The sequence below is a fragment of the Halichoerus grypus genome, chromosome X (genome assembly GCF_964656455.1).
Source record: "Halichoerus grypus chromosome X, mHalGry1.hap1.1, whole genome shotgun sequence".
Lineage (NCBI taxonomy): Eukaryota > Metazoa > Chordata > Mammalia > Carnivora > Phocidae > Halichoerus > Halichoerus grypus.
Genome location: NC_135727.1, coordinates 93,510,822 through 93,532,607, shown reverse-complemented (window position 1 = coordinate 93,532,607; position 21,786 = coordinate 93,510,822). Strand labels below are relative to the sequence as shown.

At 35.5% G+C, this 21,786-nt stretch overlaps 1 protein-coding gene across 10 annotated transcripts in view; it reads left to right on the top strand.

Annotated features, from left to right (window-relative positions):
* The window catches only part of KDM6A (lysine demethylase 6A), a 201,420-nt gene that overhangs the window by 157,584 nt on the left and 22,050 nt on the right, over positions 1 to 21,786 (top strand). For 9 of the 10 annotated variants that reach the window (XM_078064293.1, XM_078064296.1, XM_078064294.1 and 6 more), the window contains 7 exons: positions 4,941 to 5,070; positions 6,587 to 6,692; positions 7,250 to 7,455; positions 9,511 to 9,575; positions 9,653 to 9,727; positions 10,279 to 10,427; positions 18,478 to 18,592. In XM_078064293.1, the coding sequence (XP_077920419.1) occupies positions 4,941 to 5,070; positions 6,587 to 6,692; positions 7,250 to 7,455; positions 9,511 to 9,575; positions 9,653 to 9,727; positions 10,279 to 10,427; positions 18,478 to 18,592 (846 nt within the window). Of the gene's footprint in view, positions 1 to 4,940; positions 5,071 to 6,586; positions 6,693 to 7,249; positions 7,456 to 9,510; positions 9,576 to 9,652; positions 9,728 to 10,278; positions 10,428 to 17,364; positions 17,768 to 18,477; positions 18,593 to 21,786 lie in introns of those variants that run through there. The other variant, XR_013444622.1, reaches the window with a different exon arrangement.

The window sequence follows — 21,786 nt, the reverse complement described above, 5'->3', positions numbered from 1 at the left end:
TCCTCTGTAAGTGACTAAAACTTCAGTAAAAGGCAGGTAACATAGCTGGTACGAACACAAGAAAGAATTCTGCAGTATTTTTTAGTAAATTAAATTTTAAGTTTGAGCAGCTATATAGTAAATTTTTAAAAGGCCTTTTTTTGTAGATTATAATGGAAAAAGTATAGAAAATAATCATCTTAGAAAATACATACGTTAGTTCTAGTTTGTCTGCATTGGCTTTTTTTTTTTTTTTTTTTTAAGATTTATTTATTTATTTATTTGACAGAGAGAGAGAGAGAGACAGCGAGAGCAGGAACACAGGTAGGGGGAGTGGGAGAGGGAGAAGCAGGCTTCCCGCGGAGCAGGGAGCCCGATGCGGGGCTTGATCCTAGGACCCTGGGATCATGACCTGAGCCGAAGGCAGACGCTTAACGACTGAGCCACCCAGGCGCCCCTGGCCCTTTTTTTTTTTAAGATTTAAAAAAATTTATTTGAGAGAGAGAGCACAAGCAAGGGGGAGCGGCAGAGGCAGAGGGAGAAGCAGACTCCCCACTAAACAGGGAGCTCGACACGGGACTCGATCCCAGGACCCCGGGATCATGACCTGAGCTGAAGGCAGACGCTTAACCGACTGAGCCACCCAGGCACCCTACATTGACCTTTTAATGTGTCAGATGTGAAAAGTATTGTTTTTAAATGCATTTTAAGGTTCAAAACTGTTCTCACTTAGCATCTCTATAAATCTCTTTCTGCAGCTACCAGTGCTTATGCATCTTATTTATTGGAGTCTGGAAGTCTGGTTATCCTTTCTACTATTTAGATTACTTTATTAGAAGGTATTATGGATCCACCATTAAATGTTTGTCACTGATAAATAGGATTAAGTTAAATGTTATCCTGTAGTTTGCCGCTTGGGAGGAGCATGGGGTAGAAGCAATGGAGTAGGGAGAATTACTTTTGCATGTAAGAGTGATAATTAAGCGATATTGGAACTTCACTACTGTAAATACACTATAGTTCTTTTTCTTTAAAGAGTATTTGAGTTTGTTTAAAATACCTTTTGGTCTGTGTTTTATTTTTCATTACTTTTCATTTTCTGTCCATTTTTCACTATTCAGCTATTACCTTTATTCTGACATAGACAAAAATTACATCTTTTTCATATTTTATTATTTTCTTTGTGTTGTCTTTTGGATCCACATTGTTGGCAGCATTTTCCCCAGTGGCCTACAACATGGTAACTACTGTAATTAATCTTAACTGTCTTACAAGATTTTTCATTTTTCATGTCAAACCACATTGGATGATCTCTAAATCAGACCAAATTCTTCTAAAGCATATAGTAAGATTCCTGAATTTCTAAAATTTGATTTAAGGTTTTTATGTTAGTCTTTTTGTCTAGATGTTACACTGACATGCATTTTAACTCTGGGCCTAAAAAAAAAGTAGGTGTGCTTTAATGTCCAGATCAAATGTTATCCTGAGTTCTACTTAAACACAGTGCCTTGGCTCACTGCCAATTTGTACTGCCTTCTCCCTGCTCCCCACTCTGTTCTTAGGGCCTCTGTCCTGTTTCCTAGATACTGTTGCCACCACTCTGCTGGACCAGGGCCTTCCTCCCTCTTCCACTCTCTCTAATCTCAGGACAGTTGCTAGAAAATGGGGGAAAATTTAGAGGTCCAAAACTAATATCATATACTGTATGGGACCTAAGGGTATTCTGGAGAAATAATGTTAAAGAGTTCCATGGAAGTGCAAGTTATAAACAGTGTATAGTAGTAGTTACCCTAAGTTTTTATTAATAAAGTCATATGCTGTGGGTACCTAGGTGTGACTCTGTTTCTTAATATATTAAAGATTATAATCTTCCATCTCACCTTTTAGGTATATGTAAATATTTACTTCAGAATTTTTAAGCACATTCTTATAGTTTTATTTTTAGCTTTTAGCTCTTAAAAGACAATTTTGCCTTTTTACAGAGAATTATGTATATGTGTGAGTTTTTATATATACATACACACACACACACACACACACACACACAGAGTTGTAAGTGGCTTGATACATCAAAACACTATGGATCCCTGTGTTTGCTTGTGTTATTTCAGTAACTATAGGCCTTGGTTTATTAATGAAGAGACCAAAGATGCTCTGATAAATTAGAGATACAAATCTTAAGAGAAAAGTCAAGATGGCAAATGATAGGCATCAGGTTTACCATTTCTGTTCTGTTGGTGATGTCCTGTCTGCTGGGCAGGATTCCAGAACTTGGAAGAGGAAAGTGACTTAGCCTCAAGAGACTTGATGTCTCTGGTCTAGAAGCTTCATAACCAAAGATAATTAAAGCCTAGATTGGTTTACTTACAGAGCACTTCTTCATTTATCTACCAAATGATGTGGGTAAATGTGAAACAAGTTTAAGCCAATATTGTAAAGAATTGGGCAATGACTAATTGTTTCCTACTCTGCTTGGGGAAAGTTTCAAAATGAGAGAAAAGGATTTAAAATGGGATAGTATTTCTTTCTTCAACGCATTTCTCTACTTTGCGTTGTTATATTAGTTTCATTACTCTAGCTTTGAAGTACTATAAACAGTGTTGGACACTTATATGTTCATAAGATAAAGTCTTTTCCTGTTATGTACAGTTCTGTCCTTTGTATTAGGACTGATAAGTGTATTTTCAGTGGAAAAAGCTTATAGTCACTATATAGACAACTACCTACATGAATTCCTTCAGGGAAATTCCTGTTTGTTTCAGACTTGACCTCAAAAAAGCAGGGAGTCCATGTTTGTAATACAATAGTAAACTGCTGGATTCAATTTGATTACATGGTTTATTCTGACTACCCTCTTATTTTCACATATATAGTTCCTTTTTAAGATGTTGGTTATTCTTGTTTGGTTCATCTTAGGTGCTATACATCAAAAGGCGATTACAATACCTTTGCTGCTTTTATGGTTTAAAATTGTAATTGCAACATTTGGTGGTTCAGTCACTATCCGTTCCCTTAGTCATGACTCACCTTTTTTTTTCTTTTCTCCACCTTTTTCTTTTCTATTTTAAAATAAAAGCAGCTGTATTTTTCATTATTATACTTTCCCATTTCCCTTTTTTCTTTTGTTACAGAACTATAGAAATGATGGAGGCAGAATTCTGCTAATCTATCAAACCCTGTTTTCTAGTCTCATCTCTAAATGTCCAGAATGTTGTAGAAGCTTAAATTTTGGTGCCACATTTAATTAGTATGAGATGTTCTTTTATGGTAGTTTTAATGCGTGGTCCATATCTTCCAATTCCTTAAAATATTAATCATTTACTATATTGTACATTCATCTCCTGCTCTAGAAAACAAATTTTATGTATTCGGAGTCATATTTTGTTTAAATCCCAAAGTTAAAAGAGTGGCAGATATATAATTCAGCATGCAAACTAATTATTTATTCGTATCTTGTAAGTGAATGTTTATTTGGCATTGATTTAATGATAATACTCGAATTTACCAGTGTCAACCACCTATTTTCTACTTCCATGGAATTTATAAATTAGTACTGATTTTATACCTAAATTTAAAAGCTTAAATGTCTATCTTTAAATGTAGAGGACACTCATGCTTTGTTGAGAGATGTCGTGATAGAATATTCATTTATTTAAGCTTTAGCCTTAATTGTTAGTTGAACTTAAAATTTCACTTTAATAACTATTTCACATACTTTTAAAAAAAATCAGTTATTTTAAACTTAATTCATTCCTTGAGACCTGCCATGAACGCTTTTGTTTTTACTTGGAGTTACAGTTAAAGAAATTAAGAAAGTGACATCCATGATCCTGTTTAATGTAACATCTCAAAAGTTTGTAGCAGTGAAATTTCAAGCCTTAGTTTTCATTAATGCCAACCAAAACAGGCTGATTTGTAAGGGTTTTTTCAGTTTGGCAAAAACATAGCAAGATAAGGGAAATTAATTTTGTTTCAACCTGTATTCTATAATATATGATGAAAATTGCTAATTCCTTCTTTAGTAAGTAAAATTACTAAGTTTAACTCCCTGCCATAATTACAATTTTCAAATTCTTAACTAAAATTGTAGTGTTAAAGTACTTGCTATTTTAATGCATTGATTATTTTTGAACTTGTAATAATTGGGTGAAGTTAACCTGGAATGAATCGAAAGCTCAAAATTATATCTTGCTGATTTTCTGAGTTGGGTATAGACTTTAAGAAGTAGGAAAAAAAAAATTTTAACACTAAAAGAGTTATAATTTGGAAATAATTCTGCCATATTTGAAGAATTTATAACTTAACAAACATGATACATCAACCCATTAAAGGAAAAGAAACCCCAACTACTACTAAGTAATAATTATATAGAATATCAGAGAATAGATAGCAGTTATATGCCTCATTAAAAATAACTGGTATAATTTCCATAAAATTTAGTAGATTGGAGTCTTGCTGAATTTTATTAGGGAGTTACACAGAAAATTCTTTCCAGATTTGAGAGGAAAAAAAGGTACAGATCTTTTCGGTTTGAGAATTATCACAAAGATATTCTGGTTATAATTGCTGAGATGAGACATAGGAAGAAAGATGTATTCTATTTTTACTATTATCTAGACCTTTTTGGTCAAGTTATTTTAACGTTTAATGGAAAGACTCTGATGGTAGAAGATGGTGGAGAGGAAATTGGAGTTCGTGTTTGTTCCTTAGGTGAGGAAAATAAATTGGAAAGTTAGGGGCAAAATAAGGAATGTCATCAATAATTCATGTGTTGTATTTTTTCTATTACTTTTCTTCAGTGAAAATAGAGGAATGAAACTAAGTATTTGCTGAAGTTAATAATTGTTCTTAGTTTTTTCTGATAGATCCAGATCTCCTGGACTTAATTCAGGATTTTTTTTTCTGTTTTCTAAATAAATGTACAGCTGATTTATTCTCCCTTCTTCTTCTTTTTTTTTAAGGAATCTAGGTAAAAATGGCTTATCTAACAGTAGCATTTTATTGGATAAATGTCCACCTCCAAGACCACCATCTTCACCATACCCTCCCTTGCCAAAGGACAAGTTGAATCCACCTACACCTAGTATTTATGTGAGTCTGAATTAACTGACTAGAAATAAATTAAACCGGTGTTTGCACCTACCTGTCTTTCATAAGATCTTGCTTTAAGTTAATATGGATGCCCTTTAGGAAACATTAAAATTATTGGCAGTAGCTTGAATGTTTTGGGGGGGGAAACGATGTATTCAGAAAGACTTCATAATAGCATTTAAAACATGCCTTCTCAGTTATTAACCCTGATTACATTAGAGTAGTGAGAAATACTTCTTACTGCCCCCAATTTTGAACGGTATGAGGCAAAAACCACCTAAAAGTATATAACTTACGCTGGGTTTTAAATCTGCATTCTACTAGTTGTGTGGACCTTAACATTCATTCTGCTTATGCATCTACAAAACTATATATTTTCATTACCTTCAAAAAAGGCATTTGAAAACATAAAATGTGATAATAGGTATTTCATTTTTTTTTAAAGAATGTTAAATGTTAAAGATTATTTAAAACCGGATGTTAGTTTTACTTTAAGAACATTTAGACATCTGATGTAGGAAGTTGATAAAAGTTCAAAGAAACTCTTACATTTCTCCCAAGTAGGTCCTCCTACCCCATTTCCTTCCATCCTCCCAATTCTACCCCAAATGAAAAAAATGTTAAACTATAAAGTTTGTTTTTGGGGATTTGGCCCTGTTTTTGCCCTCTAGAGGCCAAATAGTGTATTAATTCTTCCTCCAACCAGTATTTATTGATCCTTTAGTATGTAAGAGAAGCACTGGGATAGATGTGTAATAAAACCTTTAAACTGAAGGCTGAGAGAGGGAAATGCAAAATTAAGATTTATCTTTTATGGGTCTTCAGCTTGCTTTCACTTTGGTATTATTTTTAAAAACACTTTGACCTTTTGTGGTTTTGTTTTCTCTTTTTGTGAGGAAAAAGCCCACATAACATAAAATTTACCATCTTAACCATTTTTAACTATACACTTCGTAGTGTTAAGTAATATTCTTATTGTTGCAAAACACTTCTCCAGAATCTTTTCATCTTGCAAATCTGAAATTCTATACCCATTAAATAGCAACTCCCTTTTCCCTGGTCTTCTCAGCCCTTGAGTAACCACCAATTTATGTTTCTATAAATTGACTACATTAGATACCTCATATAAGTAAAATTTTACACAATTTTTCTTTTTGTGAGTGCTTTATTCTCACTGAACATAGTGTCTTCAAGGTTCATCCACATTGTAGCATGTGATAGGATTTTCTTCCTTTTTAAAATTGAATAATATTTAAATCGCTTTGATTTTGAAGTTTTAATTTTATTTCTTCCCGCATATTTTGTTCAAGATACAGTGGACAAGAGAAATGTATGTGGTTACTATCTAATTACAACTTAGGGTCAAAAGACATAGTGATAAAATGCTGTAAAATATAAAATAGAAATTACAGGGTGCATTGTTGAAATTGCAATAAATGATGAATATAAATTTGGCATAATATTTAAATAAAAGGTCTGTTTTCCAGAGATCTGACCATATGTTTTAATTTTACAGTTGGAAAATAAACGTGATGCTTTCTTTCCTCCATTACACCAATTTTGTACAAATCCAAACAACCCTGTTACAGTAATACGTGGCCTTGCTGGAGCTCTTAAGTTGGGTAAGCTTTAAATAAGAAAAAAGTTTTATATTTCCTTTGCTATCTGTGACTCTTAAAGCAGTGGCAGAAACTTATTTCTATTAAGTTTTTCAGTTTTCACATTTTCATTTTAATATTTTCTGGCTCTGTGTGTGTGTGTGTGTGTGTGTGTGGTTGTGTATCACTTTTTTAATCCATAGTGTGAAGATACAATATTGGTTTCTGGCAATTTACTAGTGGTTTTTAAATTTAGCTTTTATTTTGGTCTAATTATATAATTGTGATTTAGGTTATCTAATGAAAGAATTTTTAATATAAAATGTAGATAAAATACAATGCTACTAATAAGACTGTAGCCTTCTAACTAGTGCCTGGCCCCTTGATTCCGCCTTTGCTGGTGGCATGATGATTAGGTCTGGGGCTTCGTTGTCTGGTTGTGTAAACCTGGCACGAAGTTTAGGTTGTGCAGAGGCCCTGGTTGTTTTTTAGGGGAACCGGATAGAATGCCATAAAGCACTTTTAATGTATTATTCCAAATATAATTTTCATTTATTAACTACATTTATTTATTTATGAAGACCTGGGACTTTTCTCTACCAAAACTTTGGTGGAAGCTAACAATGAACATATGGTGGAAGTGAGGACACAGTTGTTGCAGCCAGCAGATGAAAACTGGGATCCTACTGGAACGAAGAAAATCTGGCATTGTGAAAGTAATCGATCTCATACTACAATTGCTAAATATGCACAGTACCAGGCCTCCTCCTTCCAGGAATCATTGAGGGTAAGTGTTTACTCCTTGAACATTATTTTATTTTTAGACTGTTTTATTGTTTTATGTTCTTTTGTTTTGAAAGGGCACATTTCTTTTGTAAGCATCTCATTATTTTGTAGTTACACGAAATACTATGTAAGTGCTATGCAGTTTGCTCTTAGTAAAGTCAAAGCAAGCCTATGGGTTGATAAAGTAAATATTGTTACTGTCTAGTGAGATGTCTCCCTCATCCCTGGGATGTTTCTGTTTAAAGCAGGATTTCTCAATCTTGGCATTATTAACATTTTGGTTGGATAATACATTGTTGTGGGAGGCTGTCTTGTATATTGTAGGGTGTTTGGTAGCATCCCTGACCTCTCTCCACTAGATGCCTATAGCACACCCCTTACCGTCTACCCCAGTTGTTAACAGTCAAAAAGGTCTCCAGGCATGCCAAATATCCCTTGGAGGGTAAAATTGCCTCAGATTGAGAGCCACTGATACCAGAGGATAAAGTAAGTCTCAAGATTGCTTTATGCTTGCAAAATTCCTAGTCTTGTGCCTTCCCATTTTTCTCCTCTACCAGGTTAGTATTATCTGATAGATAACGCCTCCAGGAAGCATTAGTGTTGTTCTTACTGGCCTCAGTCTGAAAGAGAAAACTGAGGGAGAGGAATAAATTATTTCAAAATACATGGAAAATTAAAAACCAAAGCGGAAAAATAATCAGAGGATTATTATTAAAAGACTCAGTCATTTCAGCAGTGAATCATTACTAAAATCCTTTAGCAGTATAATGAGTACTTCGTGAATTCTCCCACAAAGTGAACATAAAACATCCACAAAAATGAGTTTATTAAATGTATTACTCAAATACTTGTCTGTACTACTAAGTTGTTTTGTACTTATCCTACAGCTAAAACTTAACATGTGCCTGCAAGTCTTTAATTTGTAATTCATTAGATTTGCTTATCTGTTTAAAATTCTGCCTCGAGTTCACATTTTTAATGAAGGCAACATTTGTACCTGCGAACTGTGTATTTGTATTTCTTTCTCACTACCATTCCCTATATCCTACAGAGAAATTCATCTAATGAGAATTGTCCTGCAGCTTTAATGAGCTGCAGTGAATTCATTGTCCGTATGAATCTCATATGGACAAACTTTTGAGATACTTCAACTATGTGGTAGTATTATGTTCAGAAGAGGATAAATAATAAGCAAGATTCAGGGATCACCAAAGAAGCCACCAAAGGAGGAGGAGTTGAAAAGCAAAGATCCTAAGAGGCAGAGTATTTATATGGGATGGGATCCATAACCAAAGAAAAGATGCCTTTTTGTGTGCTTTGACGGCATGGACCATTACATGTGAAAAATTTGGCAAATGTTTAGAAACTATACATTTAAAGGGAGGGAGGCCAAAATATACTAAGTATTGCTAACTCGAATAGTAGGACAGTGTTGAGATACTGTATCTGTGACCCCAAAATTGTAAATAATAGTAGTAATATTCGCATTGAAAAGCACCTATATTTATGCAGCACTTCTTTTCCTTACTAATGTTGTAAATGTGTTACCATTTGTGTATAATTCATTGTGGAAGAAAAGATTTAACCCAGGGAGAACTTCCATTTGTCCATAATCAAGAATAGAGAACATCTTACCTTCTACCCTTATAGTTACATACATACCCACACAGCCCTGCTAGTTTAGAAAATTTATAATCAAGATGGATAGGCCTCTCAATTTAAAAAAAAAAAAATTCTCTCCTCTTAAAAATGGGGCAAGAATGAGAATCTATAGATTTTTCCCCTTATAGAAGAATGTTATTAAGAAAGAACTCTTAAGATAACTGTGGCTGAGGAGGTCAGATACCATGCCAACGGGTGGTGAGCATTGACTTTTCTTGGGTTTTTATTTAATGTGTGGTCTTTAAAGAAATTTTCATGTGAAAGCGGCCTATAGAAACTTAGCTTCCAAACATAGATAATACCATCAATCTAGGTGTGAAATTTACGGTTGCATGATGGAAAGGATAGCTGGTTGTGGAATACTAAACTAGAATGTGTTTTGCTTAATCTATAGGAAGAAAATGAGAAAAGAAGTCACCATAAAGACCACTCAGATAGTGAATCTACATCTTCAGATAAGTAAGTCATTTTTAATGTCCACTTAGTATTTCTGTTTAAAAGGCATGTTTCTAATATTGTCTCTCTTTTTTTTTAAGTTCTGGGAGGAGGAGGAAAGGACCCTTTAAAACCATAAAGTTTGGGACCAACATTGACCTGTCTGATGACAAAAAGTAAGTCTTCATAGTATTTCTGTGAACTGATGCAGAGGTATCCTCTGCAAGACTGAGAATTGTCTACAATTTCCTCTTCTCTTTCCTCCCTTGTCATTTTTCCAAGTTGATATACAAGTTTCAGATAAATTATTTTTGCTAGGTTTTACAATGAAGTTATTTTCTTAAACTTAAAACTCATACAGGTTTTCATCAAGACCCTGACTAGGCTAAGTACACAATCATAAAGTTACATTTTATGACTAATAGTGTATAATAATTTTATAAAATAGAATTCTACAGCAATTATAAAAATAGGAAGTCAGGTTTTTTTCTTTCATTTACTTGGTATTTTTGTTTTAACTCAGTAATTTTTATGCCTCTTTTCATTAGGAAGTTTTCTTTGGAAAAATTGAAAAAATTAAGCATTTCAGTGTTCCCTATGCAAAAGTACAATATTTATAGATCTCATTGTTTTTTGGATTGGGACACAAAGTTTTTGAAGGAATGGCTAACTTCCACAAATATTTGTAGCAGGATTTCACTCTTGATCTGTTGTTATTTTATTGCAGATGGAAGTTGCAGCTACATGAGCTGACTAAACTTCCTGCTTTTGTGCGTGTCGTATCAGCAGGAAATCTTCTAAGTCATGTTGGTCATACCATACTGGGCATGAACACAGTTCAACTGTACATGAAAGTTCCAGGAAGCAGAACACCAGGTAACTTTTATGAACTAACATTATCTCCTACAATTGAAAAACAGAATTAATCAAAATGTGAAACATGCAAAAGAGAACCAGATTCTTTTCATTTACAATGAAGGAAACTGAAAGGATTACTCCAGTTATAAGGTTTGACTTGTATTATTAAGATTTTTCCTGTTATATTACCTTTTTTTAATAAAATAGTCCTGAAACAATAGCATTTTAATCTGGAAAGGGGTCATTGGAGCACTCCTGGGAAAGTCCCTGTGGCTTAGAGACTGTTGTTGATCCTGTCTCCTGCAGAGTGATGGGATATAGTTTTTTCTAAACTTTTCTTTTTGCCATAGTCACACTAAGAAATATATTTTATGGGGGCGCCTGGGTGGCTCAGTCATTAAGCATCTGCTTTTGGCTCAGGTCATGATCCCAGAGTCCTGGGATTGAGCCCCGCATCGGGCTCCCTGCTCCGCAGGAAGCCTGCTTCCCCCTCTCCCACTCCCCCTGCTTGTGTTCCCTCTTCTTGCTGCGTCTCTGTCAAATAAATAAATAAAATCTTTTAAAAATATATATATATTTTATGACTTTGTGTACATACGTGTATACAAGAACAGTTTCATAGAATAATACATTTTCTAGTCTATTCCATTCTATTTCATTTAAATAAGGAAGTAGAGGTTGTAATCTTCTAATTGGGGTGCAACACACAGTTCACACAAAGCACTTGATGGGGAGACATTTCTAGAGTTCTCCTGGTATCCAGTCTGGACTTTCTATTAACTGGGCTTGTCACTTTTGGCAAATCGCATTTCTTTCTCTGGGTCTTTTTCTTCATTTGTAAAATGAATTACATTGGTTTTAAACTTAAAATTCTGACCAACACTAAAATACCATCTTCTTTGTGTTTCCTTGGATTAACATGAAATTTCTGAGTGATGTTCAAAATATTTAACAATTAGGGCTGATGACTGGTGATAACAAGTTCACCTATATGCCAATGCCTATAGGCTGCATATCACCATCAGATGTTTCTATTTGCAACTTGAAGCAGCCATGGTTTGAAAACCAGAGTGCTTTCTTCTTTGTCACCTGCTTATTGAATTGTAACTACAAAGTTGTTTCAAAATAGGCCTATGCTTGCTTCTGGGTAACATAGGTCAGTGGATTCCAAGTCCTGACTGCTCATTAGAATCTCTTTTAAAAATAAATAGTTGATTAACCTCTGGAGATTGGGATCAGGCACAATATTTTTTACAAAGTTTCCCAGAGGATTATACTGTACAGCCAGGATTAGAACCATTAGGTTGTAGTAGTTTTTGTCCTCAAGCCATTGGAAGCCCAATTCTGTGATATTTTATCCATAGTTGGGTAAAGTGGAAACAGTTCTAGAATAAATGGCAGAAGCTATATGTCGCCCCCCCCCCCCGCCCCCTTTGCCATTTAGACACTGATGTAAATACTGGGCAAGTTATTTGAACTCTCTAGAGGTTTTTTTTTTTTTTAAGATTTATTTATTTATTTTAGAACACAAGCAGGAGGGTCAGAGAGAGAGGGACAGAGAATCTCAAGCAGAGTCTGCAAGGAGTGTGGAGCCCAATACAGGGCTCGATCTCCCAACCCTGAGACCAGGACCTGAGCCAAAACTAAGAGTCGGATGCTTAACCATCTGTGCCACCCAGGCGCCCCAAGAGTTCATTTTTCTTATGTATGTAGTATTGGATTGGTTCTTTTAAGATTCATTTCAATTGCAAACCTCTCCAATTTGAATTATTTTATGTAAATAATACCCTCAACTCAAAAAGAATGCAGTTTTTCATTACAGATGGGGGGGGCGGGAAGCAAACTTGGTAGATTACTTCTTTGTCACTTGTGTCTGAACTGTTTGGGTTTTTTTTTTTTTCAGTTTGTATATAAGGCATTAGTTTCTCAGAAGTGTCCTGCGGAACACTGAAGAATTCTCTAAGGAATTCCCTTAGAGTAGTGCTATCTAGTAGAAATATAATGCAAGTCATATATATGATTTAAAGTTTTATAGTAGTCATATCGATGCAAAACAAAATAGGTGAAAATAATTTTAACCTGGTATATCCAAATCTTATCATTTCAACTGGTAATCAATATAAAACTTATGGGATTTTTCAGTTTTTGTTTTCATATTAAGTCTTTGAAATCTAGTGTGTACTTTATAATTTCTGCACATCTCAGTTTATATAAACCCCATTTCAGGTGGTTACTCTGTTAGAGAACTCAGTCTTAGAAGAAATGGATAGTTTAATTAGTTTAGTTCAATTTTTTAAAAATTATTTTGAATACTTTTTTATGGGGCAAACACTTTGTTCCTGGAGTTACATAGATAAGGTGGTACCTACCTCATGGACTTTATGCTCAATCATGTATGTTCTAAACTATAGAGATGCTCTCAGGCTCTACCCCAAAACATTTTGAATTTGACAGTGGGATTTCAGCATCTCTAATTATAATTAGTGCTAAATTTTATTTTGGAGTCCATACCATGGCCAATTCCAACCATCTACCCATGGTAAGAGTTTGTAAGTATTAAGAGTACCATACTCACTTTTTTTCCCCCAACACCATTTGTTGAAGAGACTTTTTTCCATTGGACATTCTTTCCTGCTTTGTCAAAGATTAGTTGACCATAGAGTTGAGGGTCCATTTCTTTAAAGAACTTATTAAACTCAACACCCAAAGAACACATGATACAATCAGGAAATGGGCAGAAGACATGAACAGACATTTTTCCAAAGAAGACATCCAAATGGCCAACAGACACATGAAAAAGTGCTCAACATCACTCGGCATCAGGGAAATCCAAATCAAAACCTCAATGAGATATCACCTCACACCAGTCAGAATGGCTAAAATTAACAAGTCAGGAAATGACAGATGTTGGCGGGGATGCGGAGAAAGGGGAACCCTCCTACACTGTTGGTGGGAATGCAAGCTGGTGCAGCCACTCTGGAGAACAGTATGGAGGTTCCTCAAAAAGTTAAAAATAGAGCTCCCATATGATCCAGCAATTGCCCTACTGGGTATTTACCCCAAAGATACAAATGTAGGGATCCGAAGGGGTATGTGCACCCCGATGTTTATAGCAGCAATGTCCACAATAGCCAAACTGTGGAAAGAGCCAAGATGTCCATCGACAGATGAATGGATAAAGAAGATGTGGTATATATATACAATGGAATATTATGCAGCCATCAAAAGGAATGAGATCTTGCCATTAGCAACGACGTGGATGGAACTGGAGGGTGTTATGCTGAGCGAAATAAGTCAGTCAGAGAAAGACATGTATCATATGACCTCACTGATATGGGGAATTCTTAATCTCAGGAAACAAACAGAGTTGCTGGAGTGGTGGGGGGTGGGAGGGATGGGGTGGCTGGGTGATAGACATTGGGGAAGGTATGTGCTATGGTGAGCGCTGTGAATTGTGCAAGACTGTTGAATCACAGATCTGTACCTCTGAAACAAATAATACAATATATGTTAAAAAAAAACAACAAGAGGGGCAGAATGAAGGGGGGAAATCGGAGTGGGAGTTGAACCATGACAGACAATGGATTCTGAAAAACAAACTGAGGGTTCTAGAGGGGAGTGGGGTGGGAGGATGGGTTAGCCTGGTGATGGGTATTAAAGAGGGCACGTTCTGCATGGAGTGCTGGATGTTATACACAAACAGTGAATCAAGGAACACTACATCAAAAACTAATGATGTAATGTATGGTGATTAACATAACAAAATTTTTTTAAAAAGTACCATATTCACATCACACTATCATATGTAAAAGACACGGTATGGTGAGAGCAGCTACATTTTTCTCTATTGAGGTAAAAATCACACAGTAAAACTAATCCTTTTAAAGTACGCAGTTCAGTTGCATTTAGTGTATATTCACTGTGCTGTGTAGCCATCACTTCTGTGTAGTTCCAAGAGATTTTCATCTGTCCAAAAGGAAACCTCATACCCATTAAACATTAACTCCCCATTCCCCACTTCCTTCTGCCCCTGGCAACCAGTAGTCTACTTTCTGGTTCTATAGAATTACCTGTTCTGGATGTTTCATACAAATAGAATCATATAATATGTTCCCTTTTGTGTCTGGCTTCTTTCAGTTAGCATGTTTTTGAGGTCACCTGCATTGTATTAATGGTTCAGTCCTTTTTATGGCCAAATATTCCATTGTGTGGATATAGGACATTTTGTTTATCCGTTCATCAATTGATGGACATTTGGGTTGATTCCACTTTTTAGCTGTTGTGAATAGTGTTTCTGTGAACATTCATGTGCAAGTATTTGTCTGAATCCCTTTTTCCAGTTCTTTTGGTTATATGCCTAGGATTTGAATTGATTTCATATGGTGATTCTATGTTTAACTTTCTGAGGAACTGCCAAACTGCTTTCTACAGTAGCTGCACCATTTTACATTCATGCCAGCAATATATGAAAGTTCCCACATCCTTACCAACACTGATTATTTTCCATTTTTTCTTATTATGGCCAACCCAGTGGATGTGAAGTGGTTTTTCTTTGTGGTTTTGGTTTTCATGTGCTTGCTGGCCATGTATATTATCCACTTTGAAAAAATGTCCGTTCAGGTCCTTTTCCCATTTTGTAATTCAGTTGTTTGTCCTTTTGTTGTTGAGTAGTAGGAGCTTATATTTTGCATATTAACCCCTTATCAAATATATGATTTGCAAATATTTCCTCTTATCCTTTAAGTTGTTATTTCATTCTCTTGATAATGTTCTTTGATATACAAAAGTTTTTAATTTTGATGAAGTTCAGTTTATCCATTTTTTGTTTGGTTGCTTGTGCTTTTGGTATCATATGTAAGAAACCACTGCTGAATCCAGGGTTATCAAGTTTTACCCCTGGTTTTCTTCTTAGATTTTTATAGTTCCAGCTCTTATGTTTAGGTATTTGATCCATATTAATTTTTATATGTGGTTTTATATGAGCTAAGGGTCTAAATTCATGCTTTTACATATCCAGTTGTCCCAGCACTATTTGTTGGAAAGACTATTCTTTCCTCTATAGAAGGGTCTTAGCACCCTTGTTGAAAATCAGTTGGCCACAGATGTATGGATTTATTTCTGAAATCTTGATGCTCTTTCCTTGATTTATATCTCTATCGTTATGTCAGTACCACGCTGGTTTGATTGCTGTACCTTTGAGGTAAGTTTCAAAATTGGAAAGTGTGAATCTTCCAACTTAGGTAGTTACTTTTACTATAGTACTTTATCTCTTCATCACAGGGCTGTGAATTACTGTCTTTGTTTCATTTCAGCCCAAAAATTCAGCCCCTAGCATTTTCTTACATGGCAGATTGGCTAGTAACAGACTCTTTCAGCTTTTATTTATCTGAGAATGTCTTAGTTTCTGCTTTATTTTTGAAGAATAGTTTTGCCAGATATGGAATTCTTGGTTAATTTTTTTCTTTCTTTCTTTCAGCAGTTTAAATGTGTTACCCTGTTGCTTTCTGGCCTCCATGGTTTCTGATCTGAAATCAGCTATTAATCTTATTGATAATCCCTTGTATGTGACAAATCACTTTTTTGTCCTGCTTTCAAAATTCTCTTTGGGTTTTTAGTTTGACTATACTGTGTCTTGGTGTGGCTCTCTTTGAGTTTTTCCTACTTTGGAGTTTCTTTAGCTTCTTTGATGTATAGATGCATGTATTCTGTCAAATTCGGGAAGTTTTGGACCATCACTTCTTCATATATCCCTATTGTCCCTTCTCCTCTTCTGGGACTCCCACAATGCATAGGTTAGTGTATTTGATGGTCCCTTAGGCTCTATTAATTTTTCTTCGTTCTATTTTCTTTCTTCTCAAAATGGTTAGTTTCATTTGACCTATCTACAAGTTTGTAGATTCTTGCTTTAACCTGCTCAGATCTGCTGTTTGAAACCCACTAGTGAATTTTTAATTTCAGTTACACTTTTCAGCTTCAGAATTTTATTTATGGTAATTTCTGTCTCTTTATTAATAATCTCTGTTGAGACCTCATTTTCCTTGTTTCCTGTGGTTCTTGTTTATGGTTTCTTTTAGCTCTTTGAAGTATACTTAAGACAGTTGATTTAAAGTGTTTGACTGTGAAGTCCAATGTCTGTTCTTTTTCAGGAATAGGTTTTGTTATTTTTTTTTTCCTGTGACTGGGTCATACATTTTTGTTTATTTGCAAGCCTCATAATTTTTTGTGAAAACAGACTCTGAGAATTAAAAAAAAAAAAAAGACTGTATTCTCGGTCAGATGTAGTCCCTGAGGTCTCTGTTCCCTAAGCATAGTACTGTGCTAATATTTTGACATTTTGAATGTTATCATGTGGCAATTACAGAAATCAGATTCTCCCTCTCCAGGGTTTGTTCTTCCTTATTGTGGGCTACAGTTGTCTGTTTGTTTAGTGACTTTTCCACAGTATTTTCACAAAGACTGTATTCCTTGGCACGTGTGGGTGCTGAAGTTTCTTTTCCATTATCTCAGCAGTTAGCCAGTGACCTGACAGAGATTTCCTTCAGTGCTTTGTGCCAAAAAAAGAAAGAAGAATGGAAAAATGAACAGAAAAGAAAAAATAATTCTCCAGGTCTTTGCAGATTGCCTCTTTGTTGAGTCACTCCTTATACACTTATCCATGCTGCTTACAGTTGTACTTTTAGCCTTTACCTCCTTGCTTGCACTGCGCCTAAAGATTAGCAAGAAGTTACAATTTATGGTCTTAGGTATTTTTCTGAGCATGCGCCCTGCTCTGGGTATGCATGTGGCTTTCTAAATTCTCTAGTGTTCACGGGAACTTTTCAAAGCCTTTATTCCCCCCAGCTTTTCTTTCCAGGCCTTTGGTGTGTCTGTTGCTTGCCCCAACTCCTTGTTTTTGCCTTTGTTCATTGACCTTTCAATGTTTTGACCTTCTCCACTGAACCACTTGCCCTGATAGAGTGAAGCTCCTTGTGTTAGTCCTTTGGGGAAACTCCAGTCAAGTCAAAACAGAAAAACATAATTCCTTGGGAACAAGATCCACTGTGCTCCCTCCAGAACCAGGGACACTCACACTAGAACACAAGACTACCATTTTTAAGTCCACTGCCACACTAGTGATGTGGGTGGGGATAAGGTAAGTTAAAGTGACATAAAAGTCTCCTACTATGTTGTAAGTTCTTTCTGGTCAGGCATTCACTTGGTCACTGTAAACCTTTGACTATTGCCCAGAGTTCCGGTAAGGTTGCTTCTGGCAGTTTTTACTAGATTTTTTCTTTTTTAGTGTTTCTGAAGAGTTCTCCAGAGTTCCCTGCTCCATCACTTTTGTTGACAATACTCCCACAGCTACATTTGAAAACCAGGTTTCTTGTCTCTTTATTGATGTCCTAATACTACTTGTGAGAAATGGTGATTAGTTCACAAAGAAGTGATAATGATATCAATAATAGCTAATACTTATTACTTACCATATATTTGGCACTGTTCAGAGCAGTCATTATTTCATTGATCCCTCAAAACAACCCGGTGATTTATTGGAATTGTTATTATCTAATCTTCTATATAAGGAAATGGAGTCAGAAAGGTTTAGCAACGTGCTCAGGTTCACATAAGCTTAGGAGCCTGGCTGTAGAACCTAAGCTTGTAGTCTTTTTTTTTTTTTTTTTTTTTTAAGATTTTTATTTATTTAACAGAGAGAGAGAGCACAAGTAGGCAGAGCGGCAGACAGAGGGAGAGGGAGAAGCAGGCTCTCCGCCGAGCAGGGAGCCCGATGCGGGGCTCGATCCCAGTACCCTGGGATCATGACCTGAGCCGAAGGCAGCCGCTTTACCGACTGAGCCACCCAGGCGCCCCAGCTTGTAGTCTTGATTTAGACTACCTCTGCAGAAGGTCTTGCTGAATAAGTTAGGAGCTGACCAAACTCTGCTCTAAAACTAGACACAGAAATAATGACAAACAGCTGAATACCACCAGAACATTCTATGTTGAACATTTCCGAGGTCTTATTTCTAAAGGCACATTTTTCTATAGAATTTATAGTATGCTGATTACTGTTTTTCTTTTCTCATTTCAGGTCATCAAGAAAATAACAACTTCTGTTCAGTTAACATAAATATTGGTCCAGGTGACTGTGAATGGTTTGTTGTCCCTGAAGGTTATTGGGGTGTTCTGAATGACTTCTGTGAAAAGTAGGTTTCCAAACTAAATTTTCTTTAAACGTAATTACTCAAAAACAGTAATTGTAAAGGACAGCTTACTAACCTGGATATCCTAATGTATGTAGCCAGTATTCACTTAACCATTCAGCAAAAAATTCATTTAAATTGATTTGATTCCAAGTCTATTCCTTTGCATTACTGAGAATACTTTAAGAAAGATGCCTTGAAACTACTCCATGCGGTAGTAACAGCCTTGAATTTGGAAGATAGGAAGGTTGAGTTGTTTATTAGGTTAATTGAACAATTGATACATAAATACTTTTTCATGTGGGAGATCTATATTCCAAGAAAAATTATTTTACTATGAATGGTTTTAGAAGTGGAAGGAATTCTATAATAGAGCCCCTTCATAGGTTGTTAATAATTCAAGTTTGAGCATATTACTCTTTGTCATATCACCATGATATAAATCCTTTTTTTAAAACTACACTGGCAACTATTCCTATAAAATAGTTTTACAAAATTTAATCAACTGCTTCAGATTTTATTTTCTCTGTTTGAAGGAACTCACCTAGTAGAAGTATTCCTTTCCTTAAGGTCCTAGAAATAGCCTTCCTTTATTTCTTTTACCTTGTGTTAAAGAGTACCTCAGAATTATTTTCATTGGTTTAAACTTAATTATTTGTCTAAATGGAAACTTTCTCTCTCTCTCTTTTTTTTTTTTTTTTTTGAAAGTACTCCATTATGTAAACGTTGATATTTTCCTTTAGTAATAACACTGGAAAATTATTATGGCTAAAAACATAAATTATACATATATATGGTGTTATTCTCCCCACCCCAAGAAAGTAAAGGGGGAACCACCAGAAACATTTACATTATGAGAGACTCTGAAACCTAATTATACACATACTCCACATACTAACTTAGAATTTTTTTATCTTGGGTTACAGGATCTTTGCTGTAAACATCTTTCTTGGTTTAGTAACAAGTGTAAATATAGTTACCAAAAAAACCCCCACACTAATCCAAAATTTCCTTATATACAAGCAAAAGATAATTACCTTTCATTGTTTTTACTGTTTAATACACAGATTTCCTTTCATATAAGAAAGCCAAAGATGTGAAATTTTAAAGTTTCAAATGCTCTAATGAAATAACCTGATCTACTTTAATCTGTGCTTACTTTTATGGACCAGCGGTCCGGTGGTAGCAGAGAAAGAGCAGTGTCATGTAGGAAATCTCCATTGTTCTACAGAAAGATCTGCCTTTCTTTCTTTCTTTCCTTCTTTTCTTTCTTTAGTTTCTTTTGATTTTATTTATTTATTTGAGAGAGCATGAGAGGGGGTAGGGTCAGAGGGAGAAGCACACTCCCTGCTGAGCAGGGAGCCTGATGTGGGACTTCATCCTGGGACTCCGGTATCATGACGTGAGCCAAAGGCAGTCGCTTAACCAGCTGAGCCACCCAGGCGCCCAAGATTTGTATTTCTTAAACTTTGAGATAGTAGTATATTTTTACAACCACAGTACACTAATCCTTGTTCATCATTTCTGAGTAGAGATTGGCTCTCTTCAGGATTTAGTTTTTCTTTCCTACCTAATGGGGAGGTAATCTGGGAACAAAGATAATTAGAAGAGGCAGGTGATGTCTAAAAAGCGTGAACTTGGGGATAATAAAAATATCAAAAGTATGAAGGGTTAGGTAAATTTAAGCTGCAGAAATAGCACTTGCTACCCCAGCATTTCAGTGTAATTTTGTTTCACATAAGGATTGTTGCTTTTGATACTGACTGATACTGACCGTGTCTGTAGTTTTTGTTATGACTTTAAACAGTATCTGTCTTGAAATAATCATTCACTTGAATATATGATAAAAAGGATGCTTGCTTTTTTGGGGTAACTTTAATTTTTTTTTTAACTTAGTTGTTGATTATTTGGTGGTCTTGCCTCCTTGATTGCTTGCTTGCTTTTGGATAGAAAGGTTCCTCCAGTGTTATGATGGCAACACATGGGTGAAGTAGGGATAGAATTTGTGTTTGTAACCATATTTTGCTTCATGGGCAAGTTTTTCTGGACTGTATCTACTGAGCCTTATTACAGACAGTAAGCCCATCCATATCCCCTTGCAGTTAGGCTACTACCATTGGCAGTCTTCTAGACTTTGAAGAGCAGCCTTGCATTTTTTTAAGGAAAAAAATAAGGCAAAGATTCCATCTAAATCAGCTGTTGGTGAGATTTTTCCAGAAAGGGCCAGATAATAAATATTTTAGGCTTTGTAGGTCATATGGTCTCTGTCACAGCTGTGTCACTGTGGTACATAAGCAATCATGTATAATAATATGTAAATGAATGGGCATGGCTATGGTCTAATAAAAGTTCTATTTACAAAAATAGGTGAGCTGGATTTGGCTCATGGGCCATAGTTTGCCAGCCCTTGATCTAAACAAATAAGTTAAATTTAAACCAAAGAGAATAATTTCAAGGTACACTTTATTGTATCCTTTGGCACAGGACAAAAGTAAAGACTGCTTCTTAGAGCATAAGGAAAGGAACATTTCCATTCTGCAAGTTCTTCCTTCCCCAAAATGTAGCTTATTGAATTTTATAAACTTCTCTTGTAGGAAAAGTTGCTATGCGGTTTAAAAAATACTTCATATTATATCATGATGAAGTAGAAAAAGAAGCAGCCAGATTTTATTTATTTTTTTTATTTTTTATTTTTTTAAAGATTTTATTTATTTATTTGACAGAGACATAGCGAGAGAGGGAACACAAGCACGGGGAGTGGGAGAGGGAGAAGCAGGCTTCCTGCAGAGCAGGGAGCCCAATGTGGGGCTCGATCCCAGGACCCTGGGATCATGACCTGAGCCGAAGGCAGACACTTAACGACTGAGCCACGCAGGCGCCCAAGAAACCAGATTTTAAAGTAAAAGCTTACTAAGATCCATAGAATGTTTCCAAAGTACATTGGTGGTGGCAGCGGCAGTGATGATGGTTATTTGTGCATGTGTATGATTATTCGTTTTTTATGAAGTTGTTTTCAGCTGCATAGTTTTAAACTAGTATCAAAACTCTAGAGACTGACATCCTGTCTCCTTTTCCTCTTAGAATTCAAAACAGCAGTAGAGACCATTCTTTTTTCCACTTTGCCTCAGAAATCAAAGTTCCTAATACTTCATTACATTTGCCATAGCGTTCCTGTTTATGGACTTAAGTGACTTGAT